The sequence below is a fragment of the Eulemur rufifrons genome, chromosome 22 (genome assembly GCF_041146395.1).
Source record: "Eulemur rufifrons isolate Redbay chromosome 22, OSU_ERuf_1, whole genome shotgun sequence".
NCBI classification, from domain to species: Eukaryota; Metazoa; Chordata; class Mammalia; order Primates; family Lemuridae; genus Eulemur; species Eulemur rufifrons.
In genome coordinates, this window is record NC_091004.1 from 1,599,017 (window position 1) to 1,621,717 (window position 22,701).

Here is a 22,701-nt window from a genome sequence, read left to right on the forward strand (position 1 = left end):
TTGCCTCTGTGCGTGCTCTAAACCTGCTGAGCACGCACCTGGTGCCAGGCAGTGACGGGGACCTGGGCCCTGCAGCCAGGAACGCGCAGGGGACAAGGGACAAGGGCGGGTCTTCCTGCGGGAGGCCCCGCTCACCTGCTGGGCCTCTGTGTCCTCCCACCTAGGCGAGCCCGCCGGCGCCCTGCCCTGCCCTGCCCTGCAGCATGTCGCTGAACGCCTGGCAGTGGGAGGCTGAGGACCGGGCCAGCCTGGGGCCCATCTCCTCCGTCAACAGCCTTTGCCAGTCCCCGAGCGAGTGTGACCTGGAGGAGTGCCTCAAGGCCAGGGCCAGGGCCCAGGCGTCCGACTCGGACTTTGAGAGCAGCAGCTTGGAGTCCTCGGCAGAGCCTGGGGGTGGCGCCTTCAACTCCGACATGCCTCAGCTCGTGCCCTGCAAATTCGTCATCTCGCTGGCCTTCCCCGTGAACATGGGTGGGTGCCCGGACAGGACCCTGAGGTCCCCTGTACCAAAGGAGGTGCGCGTGATGACAGTCTCCCGGGAGCTGAGGGCACACGCATGCCCCACATCCCCCCCCGTGGCCACCAGGGTCCCCCTCCCGGGTGCGGTGGCCGATGGCACTCCGGAGCTGAAGTCGAAAAGAAGCGATTTTTGGGGGGACCCAACTGTGGTCACTTAGGCATCACATTCTCGATGCTCTCGGCAACCCTAAGAAGGGGGTGACGTTCTGTCTGCTTCTTGCGGAGGGAGAAACCACAGAGAGGTTAAGCAAGGCGTCCGTTCCCATAAACTGGTTGTGCCTCAGCTAATACCTTGTTTAAAATACATTTTCTCCCATCTCTTGAATCAGAATCTGAATGTAAAGGTGTGAATCAATTAAGCTCCTTTTTTTTTTTTTTTTTTGAGACACAGTCTCGCTCTGTCACCCAGGCTAGAGTGCCGTGGCGTCAGCCTCGCTCACAGCAATCTCAGACTCCTGGGGTCAAGCGATCCTCCTGCCTCAGCCTCCCGAGTAGCTGGGGCTACAGGCATGCGCCACCATGCCTGGCTCATTTTTCTTTTTTTCTTTTTTGTAGAGATGGGGTCTTGCTATGTTGTCCAGGCTGGCCTCAGACTCCTGACCTCGAGCGATCCTCCCGCCTTGGCCTCCCAGAGTGCTGGGACTACAGGTGTGAGCCACCATGCCTGGCTCATTTTTTCTGTATATATTTTTAGCTGTCCAGCTAATTTCTTTCTATTTTTAGTAGAGACGGGGGTCTCGCTCTTGCTCAGGCTGGTCTCGAACTCCTGACCTCGAGCGATCCTCCCGCCTCAGCCTCCCAGAGTGCTGGGATGACAGGCGTGAGCCACCACGCCCGGCCTGGTGTTATTTTTTCCAAGAAAAGCTGGGGTCCCGCGAGGCCCACGCACGATGCCCTATTTCCCAGGGTGAGTTCGGAGCTGGGGGACAGCCAGGCACAGGACTCAGAGCCCCTGCTGTCCTGCTGATGGGGACCCGGCCACCGGGACCCAGGTGGGGTTTTGCTCTGCCTGCTGCCACCTCACCCCCCATCTTTCCACAGTTGAAAGTCACTGAATGTCATTTTACGCAGACCGTGAAGCCGTGGCGTGAAGGTAACAAGCTCTGGGTGTCGTGGGCACAAACTTTTACCATCACTATGACAAAGGAATTATTAAAGAAAATAAACTTTCACAAAACAACCGTGAGGCTCTGGGACACGAAAGGCAAGTTGTCGAAAAAAAGCCAAGTATTGCCGACTAAAGACAACTGTGTCTGGAGTTCATCCCGGGTGTAGGACTAAGTGTGGCATATATACTGTTTGGAGCTTACCCTGGGTGCCGGGACAGAATCCTAACGTTCCCTGTATAAAACGAGGTGCGTGATGACAGTCTCCCAGGAGTTTAGGGCACACGCATGCCCCACATCCCCCCGCGGCCACCAGCCTCCCCCTCCCGGGTACGGTGGCGGATGCCAGCCTGGAGCAGAACTGGAAAAGAAGCGATTTTGGGGGGGCCGAACTGTGGTTGCCTGGGCTTCACATTCTCAGTCCTCTCAACAACCCTTAAAAGGCCGGGCGCGGTGGCTCCTGTCTGTCACCCCAGCACTCTGGGAGGCCGAGGCGGGAGGATCGCTCGAGGTCAGGAGTTCGAGGCCAGCCTGAGCAAGAGCGAGACCCCCGTCTCTACTAGAAATAGAAAGAAATGATCTGGACAGCTAACAATATATATAGAAAAAATGAGCCGGGTGTGGTGGCGCATGCCTGTCGTCCCAGCTACTCCTCTAGTCCCAGCTACTCCTCTAGTCCCAGCTACTCCTACAGTCCCAGCTACTCCCGTAGTCCCAGCTACTCCCGCAATCCCAGCTACTCCTACAGTCCCAGCTACTCCTCTAGTCCCAGCTACTCCCACAGTCCCAGATACTCCTACAGTCCCAGCTACTCCCGCAGTCCCAGCTACTCCCGCAGTCCCAGCTACTCCTCTAGTCCCAGCTACTCCCGCAGTCCCAGCTACTCCTCTAGTCCCAGCTACTCGGGAGGCTGAGGCAGGAGGATCGCTTGAGCCCAGGAGTCTGAGGCTGCTGTGAGCGAGGCTGACGCCACGGCACTCACTCTAGCCTGGGCAACAAAGTGAGACTCTGTCTCAAAAAAAAAAAAAAATCTCTGTCTTGTAGCTCATAAAGGCAAACATACAAGTTTGCTTGAAAAATATAAGAAACACCCTAAGATGGAAACCACCATCACAAAGATGCGTCACTTCTACCACCTGGAGTATTTCCTGCTGCCCGGTGACGAGGAGCCCAAAGAGGTTGACGTGGTGGTGTTTCCGGCGGTGGCCAAGGTGTTCCTGGAGTCAGGGGTCAAGGTGCGTGTGTCTGTGTGTGTGTGCGTGTGCGTGGTCTCGAACTCACTGCAGAAAGCGTGTCTCGCAGACCTCCAGCAATGGCTCCGCTTGCTACAAATGCAGGGTGTCGGCCTCGTCCCCCGAGTGTGACCCTGCACTAAAGTAATATATATATTCTTTAGCTGTCCGGCTAATTTCTTTCTATTTTTAGCAGAGACGGGGTGTCGCTCTTGCTCAGGCTGGTCTCGAACTCCTGACCTCGAGCGATCCTCCCGCCTCGGCCTCCCAGAGTGCCGGGATGACAGGTGTGAGCCACCACCGTGCCCGGCCTGATTTTTTGTATTTTATTTAGAGACGGGGTCTTGCTATGTTGTCCAGGCTGGTCTCCCCAGAGTGCCGAGATGACAGGCGTGAGCCACCGCGCCCGGCCTGGTGTTATTTTTTCCAAGAAAAGCTGGGGTCCCGCGAGGCCCACGCACGATGCCCTGTTTCCCAGGGTGAGTTCGGAGCTGGGGGACAGCCAGGCACAGGACTCAGAGCCCCTGCTGTCCTGCTGATGGGGACCCGGCCACCGGGACCCAGGTGGGGTTTTGCTCTGCCTGCTGCCACCTCCCCCCATCTTTCCACAGTTAAAAGTCACCGAATGTCATTTTACGCAGACCGTGAAGCCGTGGCGTGAAGGTGACAAGCTCTGGGTGTCGTGGGCACAAACTTTTACCATCAACATGACAAAGGAATTATTAAAGAAAATAAACTTTCACAAAATAACCCTGAGGCTCTGGGACACGAAAGACAAGCTCTCGAAAAAAGCCAGGTATTACAGACTAAAGACAACTGCCCACGTGGACGACATGGGATCTTCCGGTAAGTTCGGGGATTCTGACTTTATTGGCAGCGGTTCCGGAGGCTTCTGGCTTCTCCCTGGTGACAGAGTAAAAGCCAGCAACCCTGCCTTGCCTTCCTCTAATCTCCACATGCGCATGCTGGTTTCCGTGGCAACGGCAGCCTGTCACCCCTCCAGGACACGCCTGGGCGTTAGGAAGTGACAGTCCTGGGCAGTTCATGGCCGTGGTGACAATGTCACCTTACGCGGGCCCTTTCGTCCCAGGCCAGCTCTGTCGCCTGTCTCTGGACTAGCGTTGCATGTTCGCTGGAAAAAAAATTAGACAAAGTCCCCTGGGGACAAAAGAAAGCGATTTCTTTTCTTTCTTTTTTTTTTTTTTTTGATTTCCTGAAGCAAAGAAGCAGGTAGAAAGCGATTTCTTGAAACAGAAGCTACTCCTCGTGAAGATGCTATGAACATTGTTTTTTTTTTTTTTGTTTTGTTTTGTTTTTTGTTTTCTTTCTTTGAGACAGAGTCTTGCTCTGCCACCCGGGCTAGAGTGCCGTGGCGTCAGCCTCGCTCACAGCAACCTCAGACTCCTGGGCTCAAGCGATCCTCCTGCCTCAGCCTCCCGAGTAGCTGGGACGACAGGCATGCACCACCACGCCTGGCTCATTTTTCTTTTTTTCTTTTTTGTAGAGATGGGGTCTTGCTATGTTGTCCAGGCTGGCCTCAAATTCCCGGGCTCAAGCGATCCTCCCGCCTCAGCCTCCCGAGTAGCTGGGACAACAGGCATGCGCCACCACACCTGGCTAATTTTTTCTATATATATTTTTAGTCGTCCAGTTAATTTCTTTGTATTTTTAGTAGAGACGGGGTCTCGCTCTTGCTCAGGCTGGTCTCGAACTCCAGACCTCGAGCGATCCTCCCGCCTCGGCCTCCCTGAGTGCTGGGATGACAGGCGTGAGCCCCCGCGCCCAGCCAACATTGTTGAAATGACAACAAAGGATTTAGACTATTCCGTGAACTTACCTGATACAGCAATGGCAGGGTTTGAGATGATTGAGTCCAATTTTGAAAACAGTTCTGCAGGGGAAATGCTGTTAACAGCCAACAGCTTTGCACGCTGGAGAGAAATCTTCCGTGAAAGGAAGTCCAGCAATGTGGCAAACTTCGTCGTTGTCGCCTTTTAAGAAGTTGTCACGGCCACCCCGACCTTCAGCAATCGCCACTGTGATCAGGTGTTAGCTGTTAACAATGAGGCGCGGTGGCTCACGCCTGTCATCCCAGCACTCACTGCGGGAGGCCGAGGCGGGAGGATCACTCGAGGTCAGGAGTTCGAGACCAGCCTGAGCAAGAGTGAGACCCCGTGTTACTAAAAAAAAAAAAAAAAAATAGAAATTAGCTGGACAGCTAAAAATATATAGAAAAAATGAGCCAGGCGTGGTGGCACATGGATGTAGTCCCAGCTACTCCTACAGTCCCAGCTACTCCTACAGTCCCAGCTACTCCTACAGTCCCAGCTACTTGGGAGGCTGAGGCAGGAGGATGGCTTGAGCCCCGGAGTTTGAGGCCAGCCTGGACAACATAGCAAGACCCCATCTCTACAAAAAAGAAAAAAAGAAAAATGAGCCGGGCGTGGTGGCGCATGCCTGTCGTCCCAGCTACTCGGGAGGCTGAGGCAGGAGGATGGCTTGAGCCCAGGAGTCTGAGGTTGCTGTGAGCGAGGCTGACGCCACGGCACTCTAGCCCGGGTGACAGAGCGAGACTCTGTCTCACAAAAAAAAAAAAAAAAAAAAGGAACGGTGCCCCAAGCCCGTGTAACAGAGATTCAGTGAGTATGTGTGACTGATGGAGTCGGTGACCCTTTCTCCTTGTGCGTTCCAGAGGAAGTGAGACGTCTGGTTGCAAATCAGAGAGGGTTTTCTGCACAGGACACTGCGAAGCCCAGCCTCGGCACGGAGGAGCAGAAACACGAGCACCCACCAGCCAAACAGGAAAAAGCAAAAAGACACTCAAAGGCTTTGCGAGGTTAGCGGGACATGCGCTTTGTGGACAGGCCGAGTGCCGGGACCCAGCAGGGAGAGCGATCGGTTGGTGCCGCTGGAGCCGTGTGTGGGCGCTGGTGACATTCCGGTATACCTGCAGCTGCTGCCGGAAGGCTTTGCCCTGCTAAGGCAGCGCGGCTCTTGCTCCACTTTCTTTTTTTTTGAGACAGAGTCTGGCTCTGTCGCCCGGGCTAGAGTGCCGAGGCGTCAGCCTCGCTCACAGCAGCCTCAGACTCCTGGGCTCCAGCGATCCTCCTGCCTCGGCCTCCCGAGTAGCTGGGACCACAGGCATGTGCCACCAACGCCCAGCTCATTTTTCTTTTTCTCTTTTTTGTAGAGATGGGGTCTTGCTATGTTGTCCAGGCTGGCCTCAAACTCCAGGGCTCAAGCCATCCTCCTGCCTCAGCCTCCCGAGTAGCTGGGACGACAGGCATGTGCCACCACGCCCGGCTCATTTTTCTTTATATATATTTTTAGTTGTCCAGATCATTTCTTTCTATTTTTTTAGTAGAGACGGGGTCTCGCTCTTGCTCAGGCTGGTCTGGAACTCCCGACCTCGAGCGATCCTCCCGCCTCGGCCTCCCAGAGTGCTGGGGTGACAGGCGTGACCCCCCGCGCCCGTCCATAACAAACGTTTTTACCGAATGCTTAACCAGGCACCAGGCCTTCCAGACTGGCGTTACAGACATGCGTAAAGGGCCCTCATTGCTTGGCCAACCATCAGCGTGGAACAAAGAAATACGGAGATATTTGCTAATTTTATCAGGTTCTAACCAAACAGAGCCAGAAACTCCTTGCAAGAACAGTGAGGAATGTGAAAAGTCACTCAAAACGGACGATCCTTCCACGGTCCGGTAAGGGTTGAACCATGTTATTTTGGGGGGCAGGTCAGCCTCACTCACAGCAGCCTCCAACTCCTGGGCTCAAGCGATCCTCCTGCCTCAGCCTCCCGAGTAGCTGGGACAACAGGCATGCACCACCATGCCCGGCTAATTTTTTTTTTTTTTATATATTTTTAGTTGTCCGGTTAGTTTCTTTCTATTTTTAGTAGAGACGGGGCTCTCGCTCTTGCTCAGGCTGGTCTCGAACTCCTGACCTCGAGCGATCCTCCCGCCTCGGCCTCCCAGAGTGCTGGGGTGACAGGCGCGAGCCACCACACCTGGCCACTAATCTTGATTCTTAAAAATTGTTTTCATATTGAAGTTATAGATTAATCTGGGAAAAATGGACATTTTTACATTGTCAAGTTATCCCATCCATGATCATGGTATATCCTTTTTCTTAATTCAGATCCTCGTTTATATCGTTTAAGATAGAGTTATTTTTTTTCTCCCTGTAGATGTTATAAATAATTCCTATCAGTGAATTCCTAGATGTTTTATAGTTTGGTTTTTTTTTTGTTTATTTTGTTTTGTTTTACCCCCTGATAACTGCACAGTAGATGTTTTATAGTTTTACTGGTTTTAGAAAAATATATTATTTTCCATTATATTTTTGAGGAGGCGCAAGTGTGGTGAGCATTATTGGGGAGCTTGGTAGAAATGCAAAATTTCATGCCTTCGCTTTACTGAGCCATAATCTTCATTTTATTGGACAAGATCCCGGGGTAATTCATAGGCACATTGAAATTCGAGAAGCACTGGGTTCGAGAAAGGCAATGCCATTTAAAAAAAAAAAATCTTTTCTCATTTATTTTGCCCCCTGAATTTTTTGACGTCCGTGAATTTTTCTCGTGGTGGATTTTCTAGATGGAGTGTTTCAAGAACACGAGCTGTTTCTTTGGCCGGGGCCACCATGATGGAGATCAAGGAGTTAATTGAGAGACCGTCATTCAGCAGCCTAACAAACTTGCTGGACAGAAGAAAGTCTCAGAGTAAGTAAGGTGGGGTTTTTGGAATTTCCACTAACTAGACTTGGAAGAATTATGAAATATATATATATTTTTTCATTTTAGTAGGTTTAGAGAATACAAGTTGAATTGTGTTACGTGGACATATCGTGTAGTGCTGGACGCTGTCCTTTTGGTGGCCCGATCACCCCAGTAGTGCTCGTTGTACCCCTGAGATAAGTTTTTTTTTTTTAGACAGAGTCTTGCTCTGTCGCCCGGGCTAGAGTGCCGTGGCGTCAGCCTCGCTCACAGCAGCCTCAGACTCCTGGGCTCAAGCCATCCTCCTGCCTCAGCCTCCCGAGTAGCTGGGACGACAGGCATGCGCCACCACGCCCGGCTAATTTTTCTTTTTTGTAGAGATGGGGTCTTGCTATGTTGTCCAGGCTGGCCTCAAACTCCAAGGCTCAAGCCATCCTCCTGCCTCAGCCTCCCGAGTAGCTGGGACTAGAGGAGGCTCTGGGACTAGAGGAGTAGCTGGGACTGTAGGAGTAGCTGGGACTGTAGGAGTAGCTGGGACCAGAGGAGTAGCTGGGACGACAGGCATGCGCCACCACGCCCGGCTCATTTTTTCTGTATATTTTTAGCTGTCCAGCTAGTTTCTTTCTATTTTTAGTAGAGACGGGGTCTCGCTCTTGCTCAGGCTGGTCTCGAACTCCTGACCTCGAGCGATCCTCCCGCCTCGGCCTCCCAGAGCGCCGGGGTGACAGGCGGGAGCCACCGCGCCCGGCCCACAACTCTCCTTTCTGTGATTTCGCAGCTAAAGGGAAAGATTCGGAGGGAAAAAAGAAAATCGCGAAGAGGAGTAAGAAATTCCGAGTGGACGAGGACATCACCCCCGCGCCGACAGGGCCCTGGAAGCCGAGCGTCTTCTCCCTGCAGCTGGCGGTGACGCCGCTCCTGGCCGGTAGCCGTTCGCGACAGCGTCTGGTGGCGTGTGTGGCTAGCATGTCCCTACATGGGAAGCTCACGCTGACCGAGCCTCGCTCCGGGACCCCGTCATTTTATCCTCAGGAGAGCGAGGGCCACTGTCCGCACTGCAGAGAGGGGAGAAGGAGGCCCAGAGAGGTTAAGTGTGTGGCCCGAAATCACACAGCTCAGGTCTGTTTGATTCCCAGCGAAACCTGCGAGAAATGAAGGGGCAGAATTTTGGCTGCTAAATAAGATGATGCTTTTCAAAAAACACTTCGCTGCAGATTTTTACAAAAACACCCAGGAAAGGGAAGCAGTTTTTACAGAGTCCCTGAGGGTGCCAGGCGCCTCACACGCAGCACACGAGTCCCTTCTCGTGACAAACCCTGGCCCTCTCGGCCTGTGGTGGGAGAGTCGGTGGTGGTATCACCATGGCCATTTTTTTCAGTGTGGGAAAGGAGCTCAGAGAGGTTAAACAACTTACCTAAGGCCACACAGCTCCGGGGCAGAACAGGGATTTGGTTCTTTTGCTTTCAAGGAGCTATCAGAATTCATAAACTAGGTTTTCTGCATGTCGGTAAATAATAAATCAATAGATATTTGTTAGATCTATATTTTTTTTTTTTTTTTTTTTTTTTTTTTGAGACAGAGTCTCACTTTGTTGCCCAGGCTAGAGTGAGTGCCGTGGCGTCAGCCTAGCTCACAGCAACCTCAGACTCCTGGGCTCAAGCGATCCTCCTGCCTCAGCCTCCCGAGTAGCTGGGACTACAGACATGCGCCACCACGCCCGGCTAATTTTTTCTATATATACTTTTAGCTGTCCATATAATTTCTTTCTATTTTTAGTAGAGATGGGGTCTCGCTCTTGCTCAGGCTGGTCTCGAACTCCTGAGCTCAAACGATCCGCCCACCTCGGCCTCCCAGAGTGCTAGGATTACAGGCGTGAGCCACCGCGCCCGGCCCTAGATCTATATATTTTGATGGTGGAAAGCTCAGATTATATTTGGGTAAAATTATGTGACTTTGTTTTTCCCAAAAAGGGTAATATGAAGGCAAAAACCTCTTTTTTTTTTTTCTTTTTAAAGATTTCAAGGCTGGGTGCGATGGCTCACGCCTGTCATCCCAGCACTCTGGGAGGCCGAGGCGGGAGGATCGCTCGAGGTCAGGGGTTCGAGACCAGCCTGAGCAAGAGCGAGACCCCGTTTCTACTAAAAAAAATATGCAAAGAAATGATCTGAACAACTAAAAATATATATAGAAAAAATAAGCCGGGCATGGTGGCGCATGCCTGTAGTCCCAGCTACTGGGGAGGCTGAGGCAGGAGGATCGCTGGAGCCCAGGAGTCTGAGGCTGCTGTGAGCGAGGCTGACGCCACGGCACTCTAGCCCGGGCGACAGAGCCAGACTCTGTCTCCAAAAAAATAAAAAATAAGAAATAAAAAGAGAAAACCTTGCACAGTGAATTGGCCCCACTGAGCCAAGCAGAACCGGTTTGGATGCCGATTCCACAACTTATACAGCCCAGAGACCTCGGACGATGACCTCACACCTCTGGGCCTCCGTCTCCCCGTCTGCAGAGCAGAGAGGACAGTGGCCACGTGAGGTTGTTCTGAGGATGAAATGACGTCTCTGCGTGTCCAGGTCGGGCTGTCGTAGGAGCTCAGACGTCCCCTCTCCGGGTTTCCCTTACTCGAGAACGGGGTTCCCGCCTTGGCGGAAGCCATGTCCCCCAGGGCTCACGTGGCAGGGTGTGGGGGCATTTGTGGTCGTCACTGCTGGAAGTGGTGACTGCTAAACGTCCCCCCGTGCACAGGACGGTCCCCGCGACAGAGAACGATGTGTGTTTCCCTTTTTAGCTGTGATTTTTGTCACCGGCTCTTGTCCGGCTGCTGGGCCCTCCGTGCTCCTCTTGGGGCTGCCACGAGGGAAGATCTGACGCTGTGTGCGTTTCCCCTCCCCCCCCAGGAGAGCAAACTGTCGTGAGTCGCGGCAGCGAGAAGTCCGCCAACATCCTGGATTGCCTTTTGATGCTGAAGACGGATGTGCCCATCATGACAGAGGAGCAGAAGCAGGACTTGAACCCCCTGACCATAAAGATCCAGCGTGTGTCCTGCCTCCCGGCACAGCCGGTGCCCATTCAGGAGCTCGAGGTGAGCACGAGCTGCCCGGGCTGGGGCGTCAGGGTCCCTCCCCTCGCCGCCCACCCTGTGCCATCTGCGACCCTCCCAACGTGAGAAACATGATTGGCACCTGCGTTTTCACATTTAGGGTCCCCACAGAGAGAGACGAAAGAGATCAGGTTCCTGGGAGTCTCAGGTCTCTTACTGCAACCCAAGTGCTTTTCACGTGCCAGCTGTTGTCCCCTCTCTAGGGCCACTGGCCTGCCCTGTCGAAGCAGCACAGTGCCCGGCTGGGTGCCAACTCACTGCTGTTCATCCTGGGAGTTCCTTCTTCCCTCTCCTGGATTCTGCGTTTTCCTCTTCCTTCGTTTGCTCTCTTGTTTCTGTTGGAGCGCATCCTGCAGTAGCTTTCTCAGAAAAGGTCAATGGGAGATTTGTTGCTTCGAGATACTTAATGTCTTCCGAAGCGTCGTATGTTTTTACGGTATTGTAGTGGGTGGTTTAAAAAATTGTATTTTTAAACTATTCATGGCCAGTAAGTAGAAATGCAATAATAGATTTTGGCCTGGATGACACTCTTTTCTTAAACCTATGAAATTGCCCGGGCGCGGTGGCTCACGCTCTGTCATCCCAGCACGCCAGGAGGCCGAGGCGGGAGGATCGCTCGAGGTCAGGAGGTCGAGACCAGCCTGAGCAAGAGTGAGACCCCGTCTCTACTAAAAATAGAAAGAAATTAGATCAACAGCTAAAAATATATATATAGAAAAAATTAGCCGGGCGTGGTGGCGCATGCCTGTCGTCCCAGCTCCTCGGGAAGCTGAGGCAGGAGGATCGCTTGAGCCCCGGAGTTTGAGGCCAGCCTGGACAACATAGCAAGACCCCATCTCTACAAAAAGAAGAAAAAGAAAAATTAGCCGGGCTGAGGCAGGAAGATCGCTTGAGCCCAGGAGTTTGAGGTTGCTGTGAGCGAGGCTGACGCCACGGCACTAGCCCAGGCGACAGAGTGACACTCTGTCTCAAATTTAAAAAAAAAAAAAAAAAACTATGAAATTAATTTCTTTCATATGTCCGATCATTCTCACGCCTCAGGCCTTGGTGCGTCTGATTTTACTAGCCGTAGCTTTTTCCTTAGGGGGTTTATGATGTTTACTGTGATCTCCTGTTCAGTGGAACTTTCTCGGTGTGGGAATTCTCCGAGGCCTCGGTTGAAAGTGGATTTCTCCAGAGACATTTTCTAGTCTCTCCCAGGTCCCCGGGAGCACTGCCAATCCGGGGTTATTTTAGAAAAAAATTCTCAGCCGTGGTGTAAAATTAGTAGTACACTCGGAGTGTGAATTCAGACCACAGAGTCGTGGATTCTTAGCCGGTATTTATAAACCTGAGCACCATAGTTATAACATGCAAATGTCCGTACTTTCTGCCTCGGGGCACAGCTTGACTGTTCCTCTCCGTCTGGTTCTGTTGCCTCTTCCGCCCCTGAACCCCATGGGGCTCGACGTGGATTCCTATTGTCATGCTAAACGGGGTCTTGGGCCAGCCCTCCAGATGTATGTCTGGAAAATAGGGATTCCCTTTTTTTTTTTTTTTTTTTTTGAGACAGAGTCTGGCTCTGTCGCCCGGGCTAGAGTGCCGTGGCGTCAGCCTCGCTCATAGCAACCTCAGACTCCTGGGCTCAAGCGATCCTCCTGTCTCAGCCTCCCGAGTCGCTGGGACGACAGGCATGCGCCACCACGCCAGGCTCATTTTTCTTTTTTTTAGAGATGGGGTCTTGCTATGTTGTCCAGGCTGGCCTCAAACTCCAGGGCTCAAGCGATCCTCCTGCCTCAGCCTCCCGAGTCGCTGGGACGACAGGCATGCGCCACCACGCCCGGCTCATTTTTCTTTTTTCTAGAGATGGGGTCTTGCTATGTTGTCCAGGCTGGCCTCAAACTCCTGGGCTCAAGCGATCCTCCGGCCTCAGCCTCCCGAGTATCTGGGACTAGAGGAGTATCTGGGACTAGAGGAGTAGCTGGGACTACAGGCATGCGCCACTACGCCCGGCTAATTTTTCCTACATATATTTTTAGTTGTCCAGCTCATTTCTTTCTATTTTTTAGTAGAGACAGGGTCTCGCTCTTGCTCAGGCTGGTCTCGACCTCCTGACCTCGAGCGATCCTCCCGCCTCGGCCTCCCCGAGTGCCGGGATGACAGGCGTGAAGCCACTGCCGCGCCCGGCCACGGGATTCCCTTTCCTAGAAACCTCTTCTCCCCGCCTTTCCTGTGCCCAGCCTTGGGACAGGAACTAGAAATACAGGAGCGAAAACAAGACGCGCGGCCCGTCTTCGTGGCACTCACAGTTGGGGAGGACAAAAAACCACAATGACTGATATTTCATCGAGCCTTCCTTGCATGGCGGCGCCATCTTGGTGCTGGCTTGGACGCCACGTCCCGCGGTCCTGGTCATGCCCTTGCGTGGGAGGCTCGCTCGGTCTCTCGGGGAGTTCACGGCTGGGGAAACCTGGGCCCCGGGGTTGGAGCTGCCCCATGCCGGACACCTCCCTTCCCCCCCAGGGGTGGCAGGGTGACCACCAGTGCGGCCGGGTGACCGGCTGTGGCCTGGCTGTCCCTTGCAGAGGCTGTGCGTGCCCGTGTATTGCCAGTACCGGTTCCACGAGACGCCGGTGCACAGGACCGAGGGCCAGCCCCACGCCACCGACGTTCACTTCCGAGACATCAACGTCATCTTCCTGGGGGCCGTGGCCCCGGGGGACCTGCGGGAGTACCTCGAGGGCCCGCCCATGGCGGTGGAGGTCCACGACCGGGACCGCAAGTCCGAGGAGCACTCTCGAAAGCCCGCGCTGTTCGGGGACGACCCCCAGGACGCGCACCTCAATAGCCAGAGCCTCATCCCGCCCAGGGACACGGAGACCGACCCCTTCGAATCCCACCACACCGCGCGGGACCCTTACGGGGTGGCCCGGGTCAGCTTCGCCGACCTCCTCCTGGGCCGCAAGTACTTGAACTTGGCCGTCCCCATCCACGGCTGCGAGGTCCAGCGCGCGCCCGGTGGCGGTGACAGGGGCCGGGGCGCCAGGAGCAGGAGGGTGGCGGCGGGGTTCCGGGTCCCCACCGAGGGCGCCCAGCGCGGCCCGATGCCCGCCGGCCACTACCTGGAGGCCGACTCCGTGCTCAAGGTGCGGGTGGACATCGCGGTGCCACTGAGCACCGGGGCCGCCGCGGCCACCGAGCCGCAGCCCGCGGGGACCCGGTTCGGCCGCATCGTGTTCGTGTTCGACGTCAGGACGCCGGCCCTGCTGCACGACCTGCTGAGGGACGTCACCGCCATCAACGCCGAAGCCCTCGGCCTGGCGTCCTACCCGGCCCGCAGCGCCCAGCAGGTCCTGTCGGCCTTCAAGATGCGCGTGACAATCCGGGACCGGCCGCAGCTGGACGCGCTCACCGGCTTCCACCTGCTGGACGGCCGGGTCCACCTGCTCGTCCTGGAAGGCCTGGCCGACGGGGCCGTGCGGCGGCTGTGGGACAGCCACCAGAGCCGGTGGGTGGCTGCCATTGCGTGTCACCGCCAAGCGATCACGCCGGCCGGGCAGCTGCCACAGCCGAGCCCGGGGTTCGGTGGCGTCCGCTGGGGACAGGGGGACGGCGGTTGTGTCCCTGGCGGGCTTGGTCGTCACGTGCTTTCCGGGCTTAGTGATCGGACTTGACCGGGAAGAACCGGATGTCGTTGGTTGAAGCGAGGAATTTGGGGGAACACAGAACGCAGGGGGGGTCAGCAAAGCAGGTCCCACGTTCGGACATCTGAGCCGAGGACGCCCTCGGCTCACTGGGGGGGCTGGAACATTCTGTATTAGATTTCAGCTCGGCCCAGGGAAGCTTATTCCGAAGGCGGAGGGACTGGCCAGGGCTAATTTTTCCATATATATTTTTAGCTGTCCAGCTCATTTCTATTTTTAGTAGAGACGGGGTCTCGCTCTTGCTCAGGCTGGTCTCGAACTCCTGACCTCGAGCGATCCTCCCGCCTCGGCCTCCCAGAGTGCCGGGATGACAGGCGTGAGCCACCGCACGTGCCCGGCCTGATTTTTTTGTATTTTATTTAGAGACGGGGTCTTGCTATGTTGTCCAGGCTGGTCTCCCCACAGTGCTGGGATGACAGGCGTGAGCCCCCGCGCCCGGCCCCTTTTTGTCTGTCTTCAAACACCAACACGCACGGCAGAGCCACCGGCTGTCCCAGGCAGCCACAGGGCGGCGCTGACCAAGGCTGTCGCCCCTGCAGGACCGCCGAGGCCGAGCAGGGCGGGTACAAGGTGCTCTACAACTCGCAGCTGCTGTTCCGCCACCGCCTCTACGCGGACCTGGAGACCGTCCTGTACCGGGTGCACCTGTTCCGGCCGGTGGCGCAGCTGGTGCGTCACACGGCGCTGTACGTGCGCAAGGCCATGCCCAGGAGCGCCTTCCAGGCGGTGGCCAGGTGGGGCTGTCTGTCCCCGCAGGGCTCGGGGACACGGGGTCGGGGAGGGCAGTTCCTGGCACCCTGCGGGCCCCCAGCCGGCCCCGGGAAGAGCGAGGTGGGGGTGGGGGACAGCCAGCCGTGTCCTGGCCGCGTGGGGGACCGGAGGTGCCAGCCCCATCCGTGTCATCGAAAAGTCACCAAATCTGGCCCCGTATGTTAATGAAAGAGGAGGAGGAGGCTGGAGACAGAGACGGGGACAGGGACGGGGACTCAGGGCTGGGAAGGCCTGTCACCCCCCAGCCCAGGCAACCCCACAACAGCCTGGCGGGGGGGGGGGTCTCAAGCCAGCCGGGGTCATGCAGGGGGGGTGATGCCACCTTAGGGACCAGCCTGGGCCCCGTGGTGGCTGGGACTCCCGCGAAGGGCTCTCTGCGTCCTACGCTGGCGGCTCCATCCGTCACGGCTTTGTTCCTCTCTGAAAGCCCAGGTGGCAGGCGACGGTGGCTCAGCTGGTGGGAGGCAGAGTCCACCCGCCTCTCACCGGACTCCAGAAGCTGCTGAGACCGTGGAGCAGCGGGGCCTGGGCAGAGGGCACCGAGTGGGGGGTGGGACGGCCACTCGGGGACCTTGAGCTTTGCTGAGAGATGAGGCTTTGTGTGCCTGTCACCCTCCTGGAGCTCTGAGGTTCCCCCCGCCTCCAGGGCAGCTTGCTGGGGCCACCTCCTGGTCGGTGCAGGCCGGTGACAGGCACAAATAAAGTCACAGTGACGGACAGGAGGCCCAGCGGGATGTGGGTGGCCGGGAGGAAGCCAGCGAAGGAGGAGACCTCTGCCACCATGAGCCCAGGTCAACAGAAAGGACTCTATCTCCTTTAATTTTTTTTTCTTTTTAATTTTTATTTATTTTACTTTATTTTTTTTTTGAGACAGAGTCTGGCTCTGTCGCCCGGGCTGGAGTGCCGTGGTGTCAGCCTCGCTCACAGCAGCCTCAGACTCCTGGGCTCCAGCGATCCTCCTGCGTCAGCCTCCCGAGTAGCTGGGACCACAGGCATGCGCCACCATGCCCGGCTCATTTTTCTTTCTTGTAGAGATGGGGTCTTGCTATGTTGTCCAGGCTGGCCTCAAACTCCAGGGCTCAAGCCATCCTCCTGCCTCAGCCTCCCGAGTAGCTGGGACTACAGGCATGTGCCACCACGCCCGGCTCATTTTTTCCATATATATTTTTAGTTGTCCAGCTAATTTCTTTCTATATTTTAGCAGAGACGGGGTCTCGCTCTTGCTCAGCCTGGTGGCGCCCTTTAATTAATGACAAGCTCCGCGCCCCGGGCCGGCTGATCAGCCTCGGAGGTTTCGCTTCCTACTGAAAACAGGGGTGACGCCACCTGTCCCCCAAGGCAGGGGACGCTCACCGGGGCTGGCGCGGCTCTGCCTTCCAGGATCCACGAGATCTGTCACAACAGCAGGGACCTGAGGGAGGTGATCGTGAGGGACCTGCTGCCCTCGTCCGCCATGATCAAGGACCTGAGCCAGGAGTTCGGGATGCCCCTGTCGCAGGAAGAACTGGCCGAGGAGCCCCTGCTGGCCCTACCGCCGCGGCCGGCCCCCAACCTCGAGGACTCCCGCAGTCCCAACTCCCCGCTGACGTCGGAGATCTCGGCCCACCGCGCGAGGTACCTGCGGTGGCGCCGCGCCATGAAGCTGAGGAACCGCGGCAAGGACAGTCTCATCCAGGTGGGCCTCCGTGGTGTCGCGGTGCCTGGCCCCACCTGGGGTGACCACCCACCCGCCGAGACACCCAGGGCATGTTCCCCAGTGGCCGCGGCGTCTGCTTCTGGCCGGGGACCCTGGGCTGGACGGGAGGTCACCAGCGATGCTCTTAGCTGTGTCCATTGTAGAGAAAGAACCGTTGGGTGTACACGTGGGCGCCATCTTGCTCAGGCTGCCATGGACACACGGGTGTCCTAAGCTGCCCAAGCAACGCAGGAAACAAAGCAGTCTGCACGAGAGCCCCACGGGTTCTGGAACCTTCCAGAAACTTCCATGGGCCCATCTTTGTGACGCTGGGTGCTCTGAGGAGGTTGCTGGTGTTCAAGTCCAGTTTGTGCGTTTCCCTGATAGAGAATGTTGAGCTCCTCTTCACGCATTCCTGGCCGTTGGGGTCTCGTTTTGTGAGGGGCCTGTTCGTATGTCCATGTGTCTTTTCTCTGTTTTAAAAAAAACTGTTTTAGATTTTTTTTTTACCCATTAGTCGTGTTTTACTGTCATTCAAATGAGTTGTCAGATGCATTGCGTCTGGTCTCAGTGTGTGACTTACCTTTTCAACGTTTTGGTGGGAAATGCTTAGTGAGTTCCAATTCGTTTTTCTCTGAGTAGTTTCTGGATATTTTCCCTGGGTTTAGAGTTCTAACTTGGCAGTTATTTTCTGACGCTTTGAAGATATCGCTCTGTTTTTCTTTTTTTGAGACACAGTCTGGCTCTGTCGCCCGGGCTAGAGTGCCATGGCGTCAGCCTCGCTCACAGCAACCTCAGACTCCTGGGCTCAAGCGATCCTCCTGCCTCAGCCTCCCGAGTAGCTGGGACTACAGGCATGCACCACCATGCCCGGCTAATTTTTCTTTTTTTCTTTTTTGTAGAGATGGGGTCTTGCTATGTTGTCCAGGCTGGCCTCAAACTCCAGGTCTCAAGCCATCTCCTGCCTCAGCCTCCCGAGTAGCTGGGACGACAGGCATGTGCCACCATGCCGACTAATTTTTTCTGTGTATTTTTAGCTGTCCATATAATTTCTTTCTATTTTTAGTAGAGACGGGGTCTCGCTCTTGCTCAGGCTGGTCTCGAACTCCTGACCTCGAGCGATCCTCCCGCCTCGGCCTCCCAGAGTGCTGGGATGACAGGCCTGAGCCACCGCGCCCGGCCTCCTTTTTTTTTTTACTTGTTTTCCAACAACCACCCTATGTAAAAAAAAGGCCTGAGCTTGGCTCCTCATCCAATGACCCCAGACCTGCCTTTGTCCCCGTCCCTGTTGCTCTGACCCGCATGTACCTTGTTGCTGGGACGCCCTCTTCTCGCCCGTGTGCAAACGTGCACGCTTGGGCAGAAATCCCTCCAAGATTCTAAAGTCAAGTCACTGGGGTTGAGTCAAGTTTATCACCTTAAGCTAAAAATTGGTGTTTTTTTTTTTTTTTTTTTCTGGGTTTTTTTTTTTCCAGGTGTTTTTTTTTCCCCCGTTTTTTTTTTTTTTTCCAGTTTTTTTTTTTTTTTTTTTTTAAATTTCAGCTTATTATGGGGGTACAAAAGTTCAGGTTATATATATTGCCCATGCCCCCCCCCGACCCCGAGTCTGAGCTTCAAGCGTGTCCCTTCCCCAGACAGTGCGTATCGCACCCATCATGTAGGTATGCACCCATCCCCTCCCCCACCCCCACCTCTGTCCGACACCCATAGACGGCTTGTTGCTGAAGGTTCCTATGCAAATGCCAGGCAGGCTGCACCGCACAGCACGGAACAATTCAGAGTGGTATCTTCCCGCTGTCCCCTTTTGTGGGTGTGACGGCCACCTTCCCCTGTGGCCTTCTGTTTTCTCTTCTGTCTCCTTCCATGGTGTTGGCATCAGTCCCAGAGGGAGCCGACAGACCGTCTTCTTTGTCACCGCAGCCTGTTTGGGGACTAGGGGGCGGGTCCCGTTTCCATCCGCAGCCTGCGGCAGAGAAAGCGGGTCCGGCCACCAAACAGCCACCCAAGGGACAAGGACGGTCGTCCTTGGTGCTTCAGATCATAAAGTCCCCTGTGGCACCACGGGAAGCCCCTCCTGCTTCCGACCCCGTGAGCCACAAATTCTCTCTCTTTATGACAAGCTGGATGGAACAGCAGCCACCAGGTGGTCCGTGTCCCACGACCTTGAGTGAGTCCCCGAGCTTGTGGTCCTCTGAGTTCCACTTTGGACGGGAGAGGTTGGACCGTGGAGTCGTTTTTCTCACGTTCTACGGTGGACACAGGGCACCGGTGTTCTAGAACCCCTGCACACCTGCACCACGGCGTAGGTGACACCGGCTGCTGCGTCTCTCTCTGTCTCTGCAGAAGAACATCAGAGACGCCTTCCAGCCCGGTGGCGCGAAGCCTCCAAAGCCCGTGGCGAAGGCGATGAAAATCACAGCCCCTGGCGACAAGCCCGTCTGCAACTACAGCATTCAGACCCTGAACGCCACGGAGCTGGCCAAGAAGGAGCTGTACCGCCACATGGCCAAGGTGAGCAAGGGACCCAGCTGGGACAGCAGCAGGTGGCCAACGCCATGAGCTCTTTGCTCTCCGATGGCACCGGCCTGCAGGGAAACTGGGGTCTCGGGGGTCTCGGGCGTGCAGACGGAGGCCCCCCCCCCAGGCCGGGAAACGTAGACCAGGAGAGGGTTCTGTCTCCCAAATGTGAATGTCCCACACCCAGCGCGAGCCGGAGACCCTCGGCGTGTCCCCGGCCAGACGCTGCCATTGCTGTTTACGGGAGGCAGCGCCTGGGTTTAGGGCCCCCAGCACACAGTCGTTCTAGAAAACTCCTTCTTGGCTGAGGGTGCGGTGGCTCACGCCTGTCATCCCAGCACTCTGGGGAGACCAGCCTGGACAACATAGCAAGACCCCGTCTCTAAATAAAATACAAAAAAATCAGGCCGGGCGCGTGCGGTGGCTCACGCTTGTCATCCCAGCACTCTGGGAGGCCGAGGCGGGAGGATCGCTCGAGGTCAGGAGTTCAAGACCAGCCTGAGCAAGAGCGAGACCCCGTCTCTACTAAAAATAGAAAGAAATTAGCCGGACAGCTAAAAATATATATAGAAAAAAATGAGCCGGGCAGGGTGGCGCATGCCTGTTGTCCCAGCGACTTGGGAGGCTGAGGCAGGAGGATTGCTTGAAGGCAGGAGCCTGAGGCCAGCCTGGGCAACATAGCAAGACCCCATCTCTACAAAAAAGAAAAATTAGCCGGGCATGGTGGCGCATGCCTGTAGTCCCAGCTACTCGGGAGGCTGAGGCAGGAGGATCGCTTGAGCCCAGGAGTCTGAGGTTGCTGTGAGCGAGGCTGACGCCACGGCACTCCAGCCTGGGCGACAGAGCCAGACTCTGTCTCAAAAAAAAAAAAAGAAAACTCCTCCTCCTGTCAAAGGGGACAGTAGTAAGGGTTGTCACACAGGTCAGTTCTAGATGCTCCAGTGACATCAGATTCCCAGGAACTGTCATTAGGCCCCCAGCCGTGTCGGATTCCTACTCGGAAACCCAAGACCGCCACCAGCCCGTCCCTCCAGCTCTGTGTGTCCCTGCGTTTCTAGGAGCCAAGAAAGAGGTTCACCTATTCGCAGAATTTCCTCTCGGCCACGGTGGAGCCGGTGGACGTGGAGGAGGAGGAGAGAAAGGCCCAGAGCAAATCCCGCCAGGCCTGGCTCACGGCCAGCGGCTTCCAAGTGACGGGACTCAAGAGCGGTGGCTTTGGTGGCAGCCACCAGCCTGGGCTCGGGCTGCCGCTGCTCAAAGAGCCGAGTGAGGTCCGCGGGGCAGTGGGGGGACAGGGACTGCGGGTAGGGCGTCCCCAGGGACCTCCGTCCTTCTGACTGACGTGCCGTCCCCGGTTTAGGCGTGGGAGGAAAACGCGCTGTTCGCCAACAGGCTGAGGCCCGTGCTGGACCGAGACGCGTGGGGCTGGGACCGCCGCCACCTGGACTTCGAGCTGTACAAGAAGCCGCCCCCGTTCCTCGAGCTGCCCCCTCGGCCAGCGCCGAAGCCGGCGACAGGTGAGGCCGGGCCCTTCGCCGCGTGTTGTGTTCGTGCCTGGCTGTCCCGGCTACGCTAGGACACTAAGGACGGGTCTGGCATGACAGCGTGAAACACAGACCAGGGTTCGGGTCCAATGTGCAGCTTTTTTTTTTTTTTTTTTTTTTTTGAGACAGAGTCTGGCTCTGTCGCCCGGGCTAGAGTGCCGTGGCATCAGCCTCGCTCACAGCAGCCTCAGACTCCTGGGCTCCAGCGATCCTCCTGCCTCAGCCTCCCGAGTAGCTGGGACGACAGGCATGCGCCACCACGCCCGGCTCATTTTTCTTTTTTCTAGAAATGGGGTCTTGCTATGTTGTCCAGGCTGGCCTCAAACTCCAGGTCTCAAGCCATCCTCCTGCCTCAGCCTCCCGAGTCGCTGGGACTACAGGTGTGCGCCACCATGCCCGGCTCATTTTTTCTATGTATATTTTTAGTGTCCAGCTAATTTCTTTCTATTTTTAGTAGAGACGGGGTCTCGCTCTTGCTCAGGTTGGTCTCCAACTCCTGACCTCGAGCGATCCTCCCGCCTCGGCCTCCCTGAGTGCTGGGATGACAGGCGTGAGCCACCGCGCCTGGCCCTGTGTGTAGCTTTGTGTGACTCTCAGCAGACCCCCTTGTCTGCTCCCGGCCTCTCAGCTGCAAAACCAGGGAGCTGGAGGACGAGTCTAGAAGCTTCTTGGGCTTCAGCGCCGTCACCTGGCACTGGTCTCGGGCCGCCCGGCCAACTGCGGGGACGGAGGCTCTGGGCTTCCCGGGGGCCCTCCTACCCCAAGATGCGGGGAAGAGGACACAGGGCACACGGGACCTGCTAGGCCAGGCCTGCCCGGTCCTCCTTCGTCCCCACCCTGCTCACGGGGACCGGCTCAAGCTCTCACTCCCAGGCCGGTCCGGAGCCCAGAGCTGGCGTGCCGGAGCCGGAGCCTTTGCTCGGGGAGAGAGACGGAGGATTTTATCCAGAAACCAAGGTTTGTCCCAGAAACCTTCCCCGGGAATCTAGATCAGGTAAACTGAGGCAGAGTTTCTCTCCTTCCTGACTTCCGAGGCCGGCTCCGTGGAACGGGACGTGCTAACACGTCTGCTGAAATGTCACCGTCCCCACTGGCCCGGGCTCTGCTCCCCGACCAGGAGGCCGAGGCCTTTCTGGGGTGGCCCGAAGTCCCTGCTGTCCCCAGGCCCCGTTGGGGAACTTAAGAAGTGAGACGCACAGACACACGCCGGGGCCGCCCCTCCCGCCAACGCGCTTAAGAAAAACTGGAACCAGGAGGCAAGAAGGGGACACGGGCTTCTAAGCCCAGCTGGGTCAGTGAAGCACGTACTGCCACTAGGGAATTATGTGCCACCAGCCTGTCCAGAGCCACCAGAGGCAGGGGGGACCCAGCGGCTGCTTGGCCTGTGCAGAGACACTCCAGCCGCCTGCCCCGAGAAAAGACAACGTTATCGGGCTGTTGAGTGCGAAATGTCAGATGTCCCCAAGTGCTAAGGTTGACACCTTGATATCTCTGACGTTTCACTGGGACTCTTCTTGTTTTATTTTTATCGTGAACGGACATCCCGAGACCTTCAAATGCATGTTTTGGCTTGTGATCATCTTTCAAAATAAGTTTTTTTTTTTTTTAGAGACATTTCTATGAAACCATGAATTTTTTTTTTTTTTTTGGGGAATTTCTATGAAACCATGAAAATTTTTTTTTTTTTAGAGACATTTCTATGAAATCATGGATTTTTTTTTTTTTTTTTAGAGAAATTTCTATGAAATCATGGATTTTTTTTTTTAGAGAAATTTCTATGAAATCATGGTTTTTTTTTTAGAGAAATTTCTATGAAACCATGGATTTTTTTTTTTTT

The 22,701-nt window shown here is 55.7% G+C and overlaps 1 protein-coding gene across 1 annotated transcript; it reads left to right on the top strand.

Annotated features, from left to right (window-relative positions):
* The first annotated feature begins 203 nt into the window (after positions 1 to 203).
* Positions 204 to 20,970, top strand: CFAP92 (cilia and flagella associated protein 92 (putative)). The gene is made up of 14 exons (XM_069497726.1): positions 204 to 471; positions 2,670 to 2,860; positions 3,499 to 3,703; positions 5,550 to 5,693; positions 6,477 to 6,564; positions 7,459 to 7,583; positions 8,356 to 8,502; positions 10,472 to 10,656; positions 13,239 to 14,161; positions 14,897 to 15,091; positions 16,509 to 16,803; positions 19,147 to 19,314; positions 20,379 to 20,591; positions 20,681 to 20,970. The coding sequence occupies exons 1-14, from the start codon at positions 204 to 206 to the stop codon at positions 20,894 to 20,896; spliced, it is 3,363 nt and encodes a 1,120-aa protein (XP_069353827.1). The 3' UTR covers positions 20,897 to 20,970.
* Positions 20,971 to 22,701: the final 1,731 nt, after the last annotated feature.